This window comes from Hetaerina americana, unplaced genomic scaffold, assembly GCF_022747635.1.
Source record: "Hetaerina americana unplaced genomic scaffold, ioHetAmer1.1.p SCAF_9, whole genome shotgun sequence".
NCBI classification, from domain to species: domain Eukaryota; kingdom Metazoa; phylum Arthropoda; class Insecta; order Odonata; family Calopterygidae; genus Hetaerina; species Hetaerina americana.
In genome coordinates this window covers 32,853,542-32,868,211 of record NW_027287538.1, presented here as the reverse complement: position 1 = coordinate 32,868,211, position 14,670 = coordinate 32,853,542, and the positions used below count along the sequence as shown (strand labels likewise).

At 38.4% G+C, this 14,670-nt stretch overlaps 1 protein-coding gene across 3 annotated transcripts in view; it reads right to left on the bottom strand.

The window, feature by feature from the left end:
* The window catches only part of LOC139698766 (sodium/hydrogen exchanger 9B2-like), a 381,578-nt gene that overhangs the window by 17,846 nt on the left and 349,062 nt on the right, over window positions 1–14,670 (bottom strand). For all 3 annotated transcript variants that reach the window (XM_071597674.1, XM_071597676.1, XM_071597677.1), the window contains one exon: window positions 5,462–5,706. In XM_071597674.1, the coding sequence (XP_071453775.1) occupies window positions 5,462–5,706 (245 nt within the window). The remainder of the gene's footprint in view (window positions 1–5,461; window positions 5,707–14,670) is intronic.

The window sequence follows — 14,670 nt, the reverse complement described above, 5'->3', positions numbered from 1 at the left end:
TCATTTATTTCTCTGAGGAAACATCTATCAGCCTCTGGTTCCATTAAATGTTTTATGCTAGAAAATACATTATTATGTTTCAAATATTGGGTTCCTTATTAATCCAACCATTTATCTTATATTTTTTATCCCGTATTACATTTGGGCTGGTTATTTATTGAAAATATTTATTTACAATTATTTTACTATATGCATAATTGATTGAAGTTACATATTCAGCATATTACATAGTGCAGCATTTCTACGTTGAATTTCATTTCTGTTGGATTTAGTTGAATTTGGTGAATGATTATTATTTCTTTGTGTTATTCTGTGGACGTGTTTAAGTTGATATTTCAGCGTGCATTCTGCTATTCCATAAAGATATTGAATCGTTATTACAACGAATAACCGTGGCGATCGTATTGGGTGCCTGGAAAGTTTTACCTGTAATTAATACATTTTCATGTAAGGTTTGGAAATAATTACATGTTAAAAGTATGTTAGATAGAGTTTATCCTGTACGTGCCATTTATTACAAAACAAATCTATTCGTACAACCTTGTTTCAAAGTTCCATTGTCATCCTTGATGATAGACCAGTGTGACTTTGCGGTGTGAGTGAAATTGTATTTTAGTGGAAATGGAAACTAGTTTAAATATAGCTCGTAATGGCCACCAAGTACCTTCCAAATCTGTCGATTCTGGTATAAAAATATATTTGACAGTATAATTTCACGTGCTCGCACTCGAATAACTGGTCCCAGTTTTCGTCATAGTGTTAAGATAGTACAAGAATTTCTCAATGGCGGATGTCATTTTTGCCAATAAGAATATATCAGGTATGAATGTGGATTGTGAGAAGATAGGGCTGCGAAAAGAGTGGGGAATAATGTGCTGCGAGAAAAGTGGGGAATAATGTGCCTTGTGTCTTATAAACTTCAATGAAGAACCGAGTGGTTTTCGACGGACGGAGTACCCCGTTCAAAGTGCTCAAATCTCCGACAACAGGACCGGATTATCAGGAATCTACATCAACTCCGCAAGCTGTCAGTAGGATTTGCGGCTGTGAGGAGGAGTGGACGGAGTGAAGGAGTCATGGGGGTCGTAGGGCGTCACCCGTTAGTTAATTGTGGAATGGATGAGAAAGCAGACCTCGGAGCGAGTCCATATACTCGCCTTAAATCTCGTTTTTCAGATAAGTCGCTAAAAGTCTTTTTACACGAATAAGACTTTTTTAAAGTCTCCTTTTTCACGATTTTCCATTACTGTTGGCCTATTCATTCGAAAAAGTCATTTGGTTTTTCAGAAAAAGAAAATCCACCCGACCATCTTATGTTTTCCTACCGCAGCTTTCCACACTGGGTTCAAATGGAATCCAGCCAGACAACATTTTTTTCAATTCGACTAATATTCCTTGCGCCTTGGACAAAGGAGGCGGTCAAAATAATGAAATGAACACAAAGTTTTATTAATAAATATTTTCTATTAATTATTAGCTGTTATAGCTGGTCAAAAAACTTTTTCAAATCATCTTTATGAATACAATTTAAATTAAATTATCATGTCGTGACAAAACTGATAAATATTCTTTCCTTTAAATACTACATCCACCCTAATCTTGTAAGCGTCGTACAATGTACTTAACAAAATTAATTTATGGATATTCAAAAGCATATAATTGATATAATGGGTTAAATCTTACGGAAACATTGAAAAAACTAGTGTTCCTTAGTCATTCCCATCGCTATCGCGGGTGACAATCACATCTTCTGCTGTCAACTTTGAAAGCTAGAGAATACTTCTTCGGGGTCAAAGCGCGAATAACGGGGACAAAAGAGTCAGAATTGAACAAAAGTGCATGTAAAGTATCTTGAATTAGGTACTCTCTTGAACATTTTCGGGCATATCTATCTCTGACTTCTCTTATATTCCTGTTTCTTGGTTGTTGACAGTCTTTGAAAAACGATGAATTGTGCCAGTGGAAGTACTTGTCGGATTCATTCTATGCACTTACCCAGAGGGAGACCATGAGCATGAACTGATGAAATTGACTGAGGTTTTGTGGAAACAGGGAAAACAGGAATACCATGTCTTTAATTATGAATTGCAACGAAAAATGGTAAAACGGGAATACCACTTTTTTTGTACGAGGTTCATTCAAAGTTCTATGGTTACCCATTGTTTTCTCGGGAAAGGGACAAGATATAACGATGTGGTTGAGCAGCAAAACCGCGGACACTCTTTCCTTGATATAAAACACAGATGGCTAAACCGTACAGTGCACAGGATCAGTATAAAGCAGGCAGGCGCAAGCAGGTACAGGCACTGGTATACTTGTGTCTTTTAAGTTAAAAATTTTTATGATGAAATCTATTTATGTGCTTTAACAACCCAACGAGTTGAGTACGTAACGTTAAGCTTTTAAAAAATCTTTTCTTATTGGCACATATACACGCAAAGAAAGGCAGGGGGAGGAGGACAGAAAAGTAAGAATTATGAGATTAAGAAATGGCAGCTATTCTTTCAGGTCTAGGTAGATTGGAATAAACGGAAGGAATGAGAGGCCCGCTACAGCAAAACTGAGTGCACGGAATAAACGAAATTAATTCACCTCACCTCCCTTAGGGTAGGTTAACAACCAAAACAATACCGAAATTTTAAATTATGGACGCCTAAATTCGTGGAACTTAAAACAAAATGTTAAATTCCATCCTCACAAAACGGAGAGTTAACCCATGTCGGGTAGGGATAATGTTTTTCGGTTTTTTTAACCTCACGTCAAATAGTGTTATGTTTCTCCATTAAAGGTTCATATGGTATCTCTCTCTTTTGTTCACTCATTTAGCCTGCGTGCATTAATTCATCTTTTTTAAACGATTTCCCGTTCCGAGACTGGAAAATAATTTCTTGGATTTCCGAAGCAAAGGCATTGGGTCAACTAAATCTCATTCATTTATTTCCTATCGCAACTATTTTAATGTCTGAACGAACGAGTTGATGGCAATAGCTAGCGTAAAAGAGGGTTTTCGATGTGTTGGAGTATCCCCTCACGAAGGGATTAAGCTTGAAATCTCTCGAGGCATTAAATTTTCAAAAATTGGATTTTGTGCTCCTCATCTGGATAATACCATATTACGCATTGGAAAATTGGAACTTAGGGAGTTCGCTAGATAAAATATTAATTATTTGTAATTATTTAGGAGATTGAAGATTAGTGCTATTTCAATGAAGCGAGCCGTAAAAAAGACCAATTACGACATAAATTTACTAAGCCTGTTTTAATTGAGCTTGATGGCTTGACAGATCCAGTCTCCATATATTTTCAAGTTTCGTTCCTATCCTTAAGCTACTACGAATAGCTGTAAACGGGAATAGAACGTAGCAATTTTACATGATAACTTTCGTGTTAATGCACTTTTAGAGGAATTACGTGAAGAATCGGCTAAAACAGAGATAAATAGGAGAGATTTGTTACGAAAGTCTTCACGTTCGGTTTACCTCCTAGTTTTCATTTTCACTAATATATCTTCCTCAAATTCATTGGTTGTCAGTCCTTAGACTGGTTGGCAGTTATCTCATTCATCAATGGAGTTGGACACTCTTTAAGTCGTTTAATTACGGTAGAGAATGTGTATTTTCTATTATTAGCTTCAAGTATTACTGTCTAGTCGACTTCTACAATTTTTCCCCGGAACGCTGTCCCCTGTTATACTTGTTACCCAGTCTACGTGCCGAAAAGTGTGTCCAATGCATACATTTCTAGGTCTTTCAAAACGTAGGCTCATTCTCAAATTTCTGGGGGACTTCATTTTTGGAGGGAAATGATAAAAGTGAGAGGAAAAGAACTGGGGATAGGAATAATTTTGTGGTGGGGAATTCATAGCATCAATTTTGTTTGTGGCTGATCAAGCTTTCAGTTAAACAGTCAGCCAATGTGTAACAATCATTATAAGTGTGATACGAATATTTATGGGCTAAGAATCTGTCTAAATAAATCAAATGCTATGGGGTTTTTGTGATGGAGAAAGCTAAGGTGAACGTTCGAATAGGAGGGAAAAAACTAAAGCGGAACAGTTCATCTATCTTTGAAGTGTTTTGGACCAAGATGGTCAATATAGTAGGGACATCAGAAGAAAAAATACTTCAGACAAAGAAACTTTCACTGGGATGAGGGAGTTGATGGCAAGGACGTTGAGTAAGGGTGTTAAGAAAAGACTGATGAAAATGTTGCATTGGATCGTCGTTTTGTGCGGCTCGGAAACCTGATTGTTTTAGCAAGATAGTAGGCGTTGACTGGAGTCTTTAGGAATGCGGGTGTTTTGAATGTTGGGAACAATCCAAAGGAGGCAGGAAAAACGGATGCGGAACATTTGGATTAGAGATGGAATGCTGAATACTGAGATTGAGGGAGAACGTTAGGAAGACAAGTTAGGGGAAAGAAAAGGATACGTATGTTAGACGGAATGAAAGGAGATGGGAATTATGCGGAATCGAAGAAGTGTGGGGTGTCAGATTGTCTTGTTAGGTGAGATTAAGAAATGTAGGCCCGCTCAAGGCTAGTATATTGAGAACCTACCTTTAACGGTAACTGTATAAATAATAAAAGTAACAAAATATAACAAATAAACATCAGATATCGTACGAGATCTTATATGTCCAAGTATTTTTTAAATAAAGTCCTATTGCATCATAGCTCAAACACTTCTAGTCCTCTTCGCTCTCCTGTTGCAAATAGTAGTTTTCGGAGCAATACATGAAAACGCTTCAAATTTACCTAATCATTTGCAAATTTTCCTTTTCTTGAGGCTTTGCATAATAGTGTTTGGATTTATATGTGAACGAAAATACGGTGAAAAAAGTTTATTAAAATGTTTTCCGAATCAATTTTGTTGAAAATCTGATCTCATCATAGCATTTTAATCATTATTAAATCAGGTTGAATTCCAAATGCCTATCAAATTAAGCTTTCCGTACAATTTTATTAGAATACTGTTATTTAATCAGATAGAGGAAGTTATTTTTTCATATGATTACTGGAGCAATAGTGGGACACATTTGGCTGTATCTTTACGGCACCTTTTGGTAAAGGTATGGGAAGAACATCCCAAAGGGTCGGCGAAAGTTTTACCAGAACGGAGGGCCTCCAAGTTTGATTTTTGATGCCTGTGCTAAGTTTTTGCTTTGCTTTATAAATGTTGAATTCGTTGGGTACCTGGAAAAATGGCCTCTAGCTTCCATGACCGAATCTGCATTTTGAGAGCACGTCGGGACAATACCCAGGGTAATTTTTAAATGAACTAGTCACTCGCTATATTAAGATGAATAGCTTCCTACACTAATTCCGTTTTGCCTTAATTGCGTAACAATTATGAAACTTCCCTAAATAGTGGAGCAAACCATAGTCCTTTTCGAGGCTTACTTATGGAGAAGATACGTGTTGGAAGTATTGTCAACGCAACAGGTTGAGGGTGAGGACGTACCTGCAGGCTCTCCGAGCATAAGGTAGACGACGCCCCATGAAAGGATGATGACGAGTAGCAAGGAGAAGAGCCTGGCAACTCTCTGGAACGGGGGGCATAGGCGGTGCTCGAAGAGCGGGCCGGGCCAGGGGCAGGGCCATCCTTTTCTCGGGCCCTCGTCCGCCTCGGTCTCTGCCCCGCTGCCCCCGCCTCCTTCAGAATCCCCCACGTTATAGCACTGGCTACAGAACAGTAGGACCCACGATCTGCAGACGGAGAATGGAAGATTTGCGATTGATATAATTTCTTTAGGTGAAATCACATATTTTTACAGATAAACATACGAATTCTCTTGATAAAAATTAAAGTTAAGAAAAAAATCTTAGAATATAGTAAACACAGTAATATTTAAGTTACCTTTACGCTTAAAATACAGACAATTCAAATACTACACCTGCGAATATTCAATTTAAATTAATCACAATATAAAAAATAGTGTAAATTGTAATATGGCAATAAAATACAGACACCTATAAATAAAATCAAGTGCTCATTAAATTATTTTTGGCGTATTTGTAAAAAATTCAAAAACTATTTTAGTGATGGAGCAGTATATTCCAAGATATAAAAATGAAAGAAAAGGCAAGAAGAAAATCATCAAATATATTCATTCCAAGTAAATCACATAGCGTTATTGAATTGTGATAGTGGAATTAATGAAAATAATTAACATAAAAATTAAAACGGTGGATATAGGCAACCAAAAATTCGAAAAATACAATCCGTATAAATTATTGATTGATTTAAAAAGGTTGTGTTCTCAACTTAAATGAACCCTGAATTCATGAGGACATACCTGCAAATTCATTGGATGCGTCCAGGAGACAAAGTATGCAGATGAAAGCTACAAATTCATACAAGAAATGCGGAGTGAGCATTTAGATATTGAAAAAAATAAAAATTCCCCTTCAAAAATAGAAGATTCGTAAACAGTTAATACATAGGAAAATATAGCACTTAACAGTTAACAAAAATCATACAATTTCATTTTGATGTTCGACTTCATGAGGGAGCGTTTCAAGTAAATAGGTAGGAAGTTTTGAAACTCGGTAGCAGGAAGGCGTAAAGATTTTGCGTGAGTAGTCCATACGGATATACGAGCACTCGTAGTTCTCCGACAGTTCCCAGTTGTCATCTCTCTGGAATACGTCGTCTTCGATAGAGAGACTTCAACTGGCGGCCAATGTCTGTTGGGCACTCCCGATATCTCTCGCACGACTTACGCATACTATCGCGGGAGCCGTTTGTTATGCTGGCGTCGCATTTGATAAACATCGATTTTCAGTAATGGTGTTCAGGGGAGAACGAGATTTCGATGACCGACGGACGATGAACATTTTAATAATATGGATTATTTTCCTCGCCGCCGTTATCATGGTAAACAGTCGTTGCCTCACATTTTTCACCGGAGAGAGGAGAACTTATTTCATCACCGTCATTCTCTGTCTCAATCACTAGCTTATCAATATTTTATATTCTGCGCTTTGTCTTCTCCTTGTCCACATAGACTTTTATTTTACGTACATTTAAAGTGAAAATAAATTGCGCTTTTTCTCTAAAAGTGATGCTAATGATGTTATAGCGTGGTAAGAACTGGTACTTTTCCGGCGTATTTGCTTGATGAAGTTTTCTTGGGGCCTTCCACCGGGTTAGGGGTTCCATGTTGGCCGACGTTTCGATACAAAAGTCAAGCATCGAAACGCCGGCCAACATGGAACCCCTGACCCGGTGAAAGACCCGAGAAAACTTCATCAATGCTATAGCGTATTTTTTCAATCTACTTACGATGTGTGTTTAAGTTCCAAAATTTCCCAATGTGTCTCTCGAGACAGATTGTAGATAATGAAATATGATTGTGTGGAAAATACGCGGTAAATATTTTTTGATACGCAACACAAATGGATCCACCTTTTGAGTACAAAAGGCTCGTATAAATGCCGGTAGAGTGAGAAGCGTTGTCAATACTTAAAATGGTGTCCTTTCCCAGTGCACCAAGAATAGCATGTAATTATCCATTTTCTCCACTTGCATGGCTTATCACCCATCGGAATTCATCGTCCATTCAGTGCATAGAATTGGGTGATGGTGTTACGGATGTGAAAATTGTGCGTTCATGGGTGCGACAGTTCTAAGGAGGCCAAACGTTGTGTGACAATTAACCTAAGAAGACTCTGCCACAGACCATTCGATTTTTCTCCTGGACAAAATGTACCTTATGGAACGTATTTAACGCTGATGGAATCATGGCGTCAAATGTTATATAACATATTTTTTTCTACGGGGAGATTATGTTTTGAAGTTATAACAGTTTCAAACATGAGATCTTGCAATTTCAACTACAACTTGAGCGAACCTTGCAGTCAATCAGTATGTACAATGCTAACCGGTTGTTGGAATTTAATGATCGAAATTAGAACATAACTATGTCAATCATAAGAGCATTATCATAAAGTGAATTGCCTCTTTGTACATTTCTTTTCAATTTCTTCTTTTACTCTCAATTCTCTCTCTTTGTTAAAAGAGAAAAGATTGAGATATTAACTATATGTATACCATATTCACCCAAACTTTCTTTATACATTTTCCTACTGATTATATGAGCCTATACATTTGAGATCGCAAAAATATATCCTTGAAACGTTACAAATATTATTCCTTAATATTTTTCCTTCCTTAAAAGCAAAAAATACGTTCCCTTCCAACTGAGTAACCCCTTATTTCGGAGTTCATAATTTAATGAGAACAGATAGTTATACGCTTGTAACGTATTTGTAAAGGATTTAGTGGTCTTTTTAGTAGGATTTAATCGCTTTCCATTTCATTTTTCATCCGAAGTGTTACAAAATTACGTCTCTGCGACATGTCCTCGAATCACTGGAACCCGAATAAATTTTATGAATGCCTTAGTTTGTTGACATGGTGTGTAAGGATTTACGCACTAACAGCTTTGTGCCCTCCGCAGCAATAGGATTCATGAAAGCGGAGTAAGCGGAATGATTTTCTCAATTGGTTTAGGTAAATCAGCTCGGGGCCTCCTTTTCTAGCTTTGTCTACATTGTTTTTTAATTGCGTTACTCGACTGGAAAATCGATTGTATTTTCGGGTGACCAGTGTGAATCGGATGGTGGGGCACCAACTTGCTCACATTGTTATTATGCATACATTATTACATTTATTACATACATGAATATGATATACGATCGTATTACATTATTAATCTGGCATCTTAATGAAAACTGACGTGGAAATTCCATTAAAATTTTTAATAATCACTAAGCACTATTAATATTTAGTTAAATATTGTGTGGAATAGCAAAGTATTGGTGTTCATTTTATTGTGTACCGATTTCACAAAGTCATCCCAAAGACAACGAATTTCCATCTTTTCTTTTGCCACATTTATTAATCCTCCCCTTGAAACAAGCCTTAGCTCCAGTTATTTCCGTTTGGATAATACCTACGTCTAATATTATGAGGTGTCTTAACGTCCTGCGGGTACTTACCACTGTAACATAATTTTCGCTACTTAATAAATTCGTCTTCTCTATAAGCGTTGCATACTCAGTTTGCGGAAAAAACATGGACCTTTCAATTACATCAGGTTTTGTAAGTCAATTACATCTTGAAAGACTGTTGGCTTTACCAATATATTTTTGGAGTCATCTAACGAGCTGAAAATGTCTCGTTACTTCAGAAGCACTTTTTAGTGAGGGCCTTTTCCACGGACTTGATTTAAGGGCGTCTTATTGCAACAATTAAGCTGTCTGTCACTCCGTCCGTCACTACTTACATACTCTACTAGAAATCTACTATCGTTTCCAAAAGTCTGTGGGCAGTCACCGATGTGGTGGGCATTGAGGGAAGGTGAAGGTTTTGTTGGAATTCAGTGGTTGTTAGCCACTTGGGCTGCGACAGTTTTACGTCGCTCCGATAGGCCGGAGTGTCTGCAAGCCTTGGAATGTCAACGTAACGAATGTTTGTATCTTTGCCCGATTCTTGGAATGCTGGCGACTGGTAACAGATATTTAGAAATGATAGTTCTACTATATGTATGACTACACACACACATACCCGTACATGGAAACAAGGCGAGAGACACGGACCTATTCAAACTCCGCTTTTCTGGAGACCTAATAGTAGAGATTAAAATAGGCAACGAGACAGGGCATATAAGGGGAATATGGACCACGTACTCTGAGATTTAAGGTTTGAAAATTTGCTTCTCTCTTTTCCAGCTCCTGTAGAAAAAGTAATTTTTCATTCGGCCGTTAAATAAATATCAGCATGTTTGCTTTAATTCCGGAAAGCATGGGAGTTGTATCTGATAGCATGTAAGAAACGAAGGAAGACAACTGAGATTGGGAAGCGTCCATTAATCGCGTTACCCACTGCGAGAGGATGGGACGGCCTGTCCCTGATTCATGGTGGACCACGTCGTAGACGTGGAATTGAGTAGGGGAGTTCAGAGCACAGGTATCACGAGACACTTTTTACACGCCCGGCAAACCTCCGCATTTTTGTGGGTCTACAAACAATGTGATCGACAGCGAAGGGTAGTAGAGGAGATTTGTATAAATTTCGCGTACAGTTGCGTGGGGTGTGGAAATGTATGTATTTTAGACACGGAACATAAAAAAAGCTGGCTACATGGACCTTAGAAACTTCGTGCTGAAGACAGATGTGAAATATAAAATGGACAGATTGAATGGGGAAGGTAGAGGGAAAGAGAAGAGTGGGTCGGGCGGATTATTAGACGAAAAAGAATAACCATAATGTTTGAACGAAGCTTTAGATTAAACATCATTTATGAACGTAACGAAAGGAAAAATAAAATTGAAAAACTACAGCGGATTTAGGGGAAAGGGACCAAACAAACCAAGGTTTAGAAAGAAGATCCATCAGGCACGAGAGAGTTAATACTGAACGGAAACGGATTGAAAGGCTACAATAAATTATTTGGACTGAAAGACTAGTGACAAAAAGAGTGCTAAAAGCAAATGAAGTATCTGCGGTCCCTCTGTATGGTAAAATTCGAGTGATACACTGGTTGGAGAAAATCACACGGAAGTATTACATTAGTGGAGAGCAGGCAGTCATCATTGGTATCCGATAAAGTTTCACATGATTAATGAATCTTCCAATATGAATGTAGTACTTCAAGTGGTACGAAATTCGAGTGCGAGGAACGTACGCTGATGAGAACAGGACTGATCAGCGCCTCTACCCCAGTTTGAAGAAAATAATGATCCTCAGGAGAATACATCATCTTCACGTCCTCAGGGTTTTCTAATCATGTTTCTCGACCCTTTTCACATCTCAACACCTTGTCATCGTCGCGATATTTCGAAGGCCGCTGATGAAGGAAATGATACGACTCGGGAACAACCCCTAGAACGGAGATACAGATGGGAAAAACCAGTTTGTCGCCGCCTTCGGAACAGAAGCATATCGTCCAGACATGTTCGTTGCGAGCGGTGAGGCCCGCCAGCTGATAAATGATCGCCCTGCCCGAGCGAGGCGTTTGCCAAGGGATCCGATAGAATTGGGAGATAAGGGCTGGAAGGTGTCTCGTTCTAATTGAGGCGACAAGGGAATGGCGAGAGAGGGTCGGGACGGGGACAAGAAATAGGGGGAGGACGGAGGTGCCCACGGCCTGTCCTGACACGGCTCGTGCGGTTGCGTTTCGTTCGTGGAATGCGGCCCGGTGCTTGCGGATGAATTTGATGGACGATTTCCCTGGGCAGGGCTCGGTTCGTTGCTCGTGTTTCCCGGGAGGGGATGGAATCGCGCGCGGAGATTACTCGATGCATCGGCGTGCTCGCATCGCATCAAGATGTAGGATTTTTCTGCCGACATCACTTCATGTTCCCAACAGAGGCTCCGTGGACAGCAGTGCTCTTTTTTATTCTTCCCACACCGAGCTTTGTAAAATGGCTCGGTGAAGTCGCGCGGTAAATATAGAGGGGTGGAATCTTTCTCCTCTTACAGGCTGGCTGGTTGAAATTTATCGCAATTGTACCGCTGAAAACGGAAATGAGTCTATTCGCAAGGATTACAAAATCGTTAACCAGTGGAATAATATTTCTAACAGCTGTGTACGTACCATTTATATCTGGATCAATAATTCAACTTACTCGTGCTGTGTGTGTCCTATTTTGCGATGTATGCAATAAATTTCACCGCACAAAATTAAATTTCTAAATGTGCATGTATTCCTCACACGCACATACACAATGTGATTAGCAATAAACCTAAACACTCGGTTGGAATTCATTTCTTTTAATCTGTTTTAGGCGTTTAAATTGTATGTATACCTGCATGAAACGTTTTGTTTATCCTGATATACGATATTTTCGTGCAAGTACACGTAGATTTTCGGACAAGTGTATGCCTATACCCAGGCTTTAATTTTATAGGCTACTTGCTGCCTCACTGTAATTGAAAAATATGTTCGTTTGGCTCTTATCAATCTGAATACGTCCAGAAATTAAAAGTTGTAATTGTTTTAAACTCGTACATATCACCCATTTTTGCTTTTTTCCAATACCTTTTCTGGAAACACGACCTTGTATAAAGGCAAAGGAATAAAAAGACAGCAAGGATAAATATTTTCTTACTTTCTCCGTCGTGCTCGGAAAGATATATTTATGCGTTCTGCCTCGTGGTCTTCGCATGTGATTGTTACGAGTGTTGTCTCACCATAGCGGCTTGTATATTAGAGGCGAGAGTGGAGTGGTAAGTAAAGGGAAATGTTGACGAATGATTTCTCCGAGGATTGTGTCGTTGGAATGTTCGCTTTGATACTCTGTGCGAGTTAGCGAATTGAATCAAATCTTATCTCGTACTGTTCCGCGTGGATATATATATAAAAAAGAACAGCATATAATTCGAGTTAAATGTTTTGTGGAAAAGCGTGCGATCTGTCTTCACAAAATGAGGTGAGACCAAAAACAAACGTGACCTATTTGTGTTGAATCATCGCGCGTTCGATTCGACCCACCCAAGCAAAACGGAAATTGAAAGAGAATGTGGTTTCGGGCTCGTTCACCCTTATTGTTTCTGATCACTCATTAGAAATTTTATTGGAAAGTTAACGAAAAGGAGAGTTTTGAAACGCTTCGCTGCTTGTAAGGACTGCTTTCATGACGGCCGTTGCCCTAACATGGTGAGAATTTTTTCTTCTGATTTCACGCCAAAAATTCTAAAACCTCATTGAAAACAGGTGATGTCCCTTTTTTTTCTTGCTCGGCGCCTTTGTATGTCTTGACTATTTAATTCGAATTTGCTGACCTTGGGGGGACACTAAATGGCAATGCACGCCATCATTTATCGATTAAGCCTATAGTATACCGCGGTACTTCTAAAGGTTTTTTTTGAAACGCGTGCCTCTTAAGCAAAGCTTCGTGTATTATGGTGTGACCAAATCGACATGTATTCATCGCGTTTATTCCGCCTCGCAAGAGAAAGCATTAATTGGGTCCCTCCTATCGATTGAAAGCTTCCAAACGTCTACAGATATCACGTGCACACACCCTCCCAAATTCAAAGGTAAACCAAGAGTTTATATATTTTTGTTTTTGTATTGAAATCAGATTTTAAATTAAGCATATTTTTACTACCAATATTTCGTCTCCAGTATGTGCTGTGAGTTTATTCAAACGGGAAATACGAAAAAGCGAAAGACTTTATGCTTCTGTTAGGCCTGTGTAAATTGAAGACGCAAATCGTTTATCATTTAAAGTACGAAATTCCAATTTCGTTTCATAATCATTTATGTCATACGGCATCAATCTGGCGTTTATTGTCATTATTGTGTAGGTACTATCTCGAATTACAAGTGAGCATAATTCATTAAGATGGGAAGCTAATGTTTTTATTTGAATTGCATTAATTATTTAACCATGCCTATTGTTGCATAGTGTGCGTAGGCGTGTATGAGGGTATATTATAATTTGGTTTGTTCACCAAATATGCATCCATATGTATGTACGAACTCATGTTCGCTGGTGCCCTAACACCCCCCACCGCATTCCCATTAATCGGCTTTGGGGGTATCGTGTAGATGTAGCTGTAAATGTGAAGAAGAAGCTTATAGAACACACGAACCTGTGTAAATCGTTGAAAATCTACGAGTTAAGATGACTTGAGGTGATTACTGATGATAAAAGGACATTCCTGAGCGTGACTTGCTGTTAAAGAGTGTGATAAGTTATTAAGACGAAGGGTTTTTCTTAATAATTGATTCTTCTCTTTTTTAAAAGTGCATTATTATTAGCATTAGTCTACGAGCTTAGGGTAGGTTTAACTGGTCCTTAGCCTTATGAACTATTGTACTCCTAAGCCCTAACTAACTTATTGCATAAAACCCTTAGAAACCCATACTTCATGCATGCATAGAAATAATTCATTCTTTAGCCTGAGAGATTTCCATCTCCCTTAATTTTGTCCCAAAAAGATATTCTTTACCTTCCTCCGCCTCGATTTTCCAGCATTCTCCCCTCTTATACCGTCTTTAGGATCCCATCGCCTCCCCGTATCTCCTCTATTCACTTATTCTGCCATCCTCCAATTTCTCGGTAGAGTCGTCTCTCTATCCTTAGCAATGTCTCTGACTTAATTCTTGCTTTTATTTTCCGTATGTGTTATTTTCTCTTGAAATTATCTAAGAAAAAATGGAACTCGCCACTTATTAAACAATAAATATGCTAATTTTCCCTCATGTATTTCAGAACAAAATCCACACGTACAGTTATGTAACAATTAAGAAAAATATGACACTGGATTTCATTTGAGAGATAGTTGAGGCCGATACCCCGTGGAATTCCATGGGAAGACACATGGAAGTATCAAAAATGCTAAGTTATTTGTTTATCCTTTGCGCATTAAAATGGATTTCATTTGTAAGTATTATAGTTCTGAGCTTGGTCGGGTTTTCTTTCCATTCAATCGGTTTTTCGTAATTTTTCACAATATTCTGACTATCGGTAACAGGAAATTAGCAAGCCAAGCGAGAAAATTAGCATTAAATGGAGGAAGTCGTTGAGCCTCACTCTTGCTTTTCAATAACTTATATTCAGGAAAAGCACATAAAAGCGGTTGATAAATTGATAAACGGACTGAAGCTTTTGCATACAAGATGGGTAAAATGGAAATGTGAATAATTCATCCGT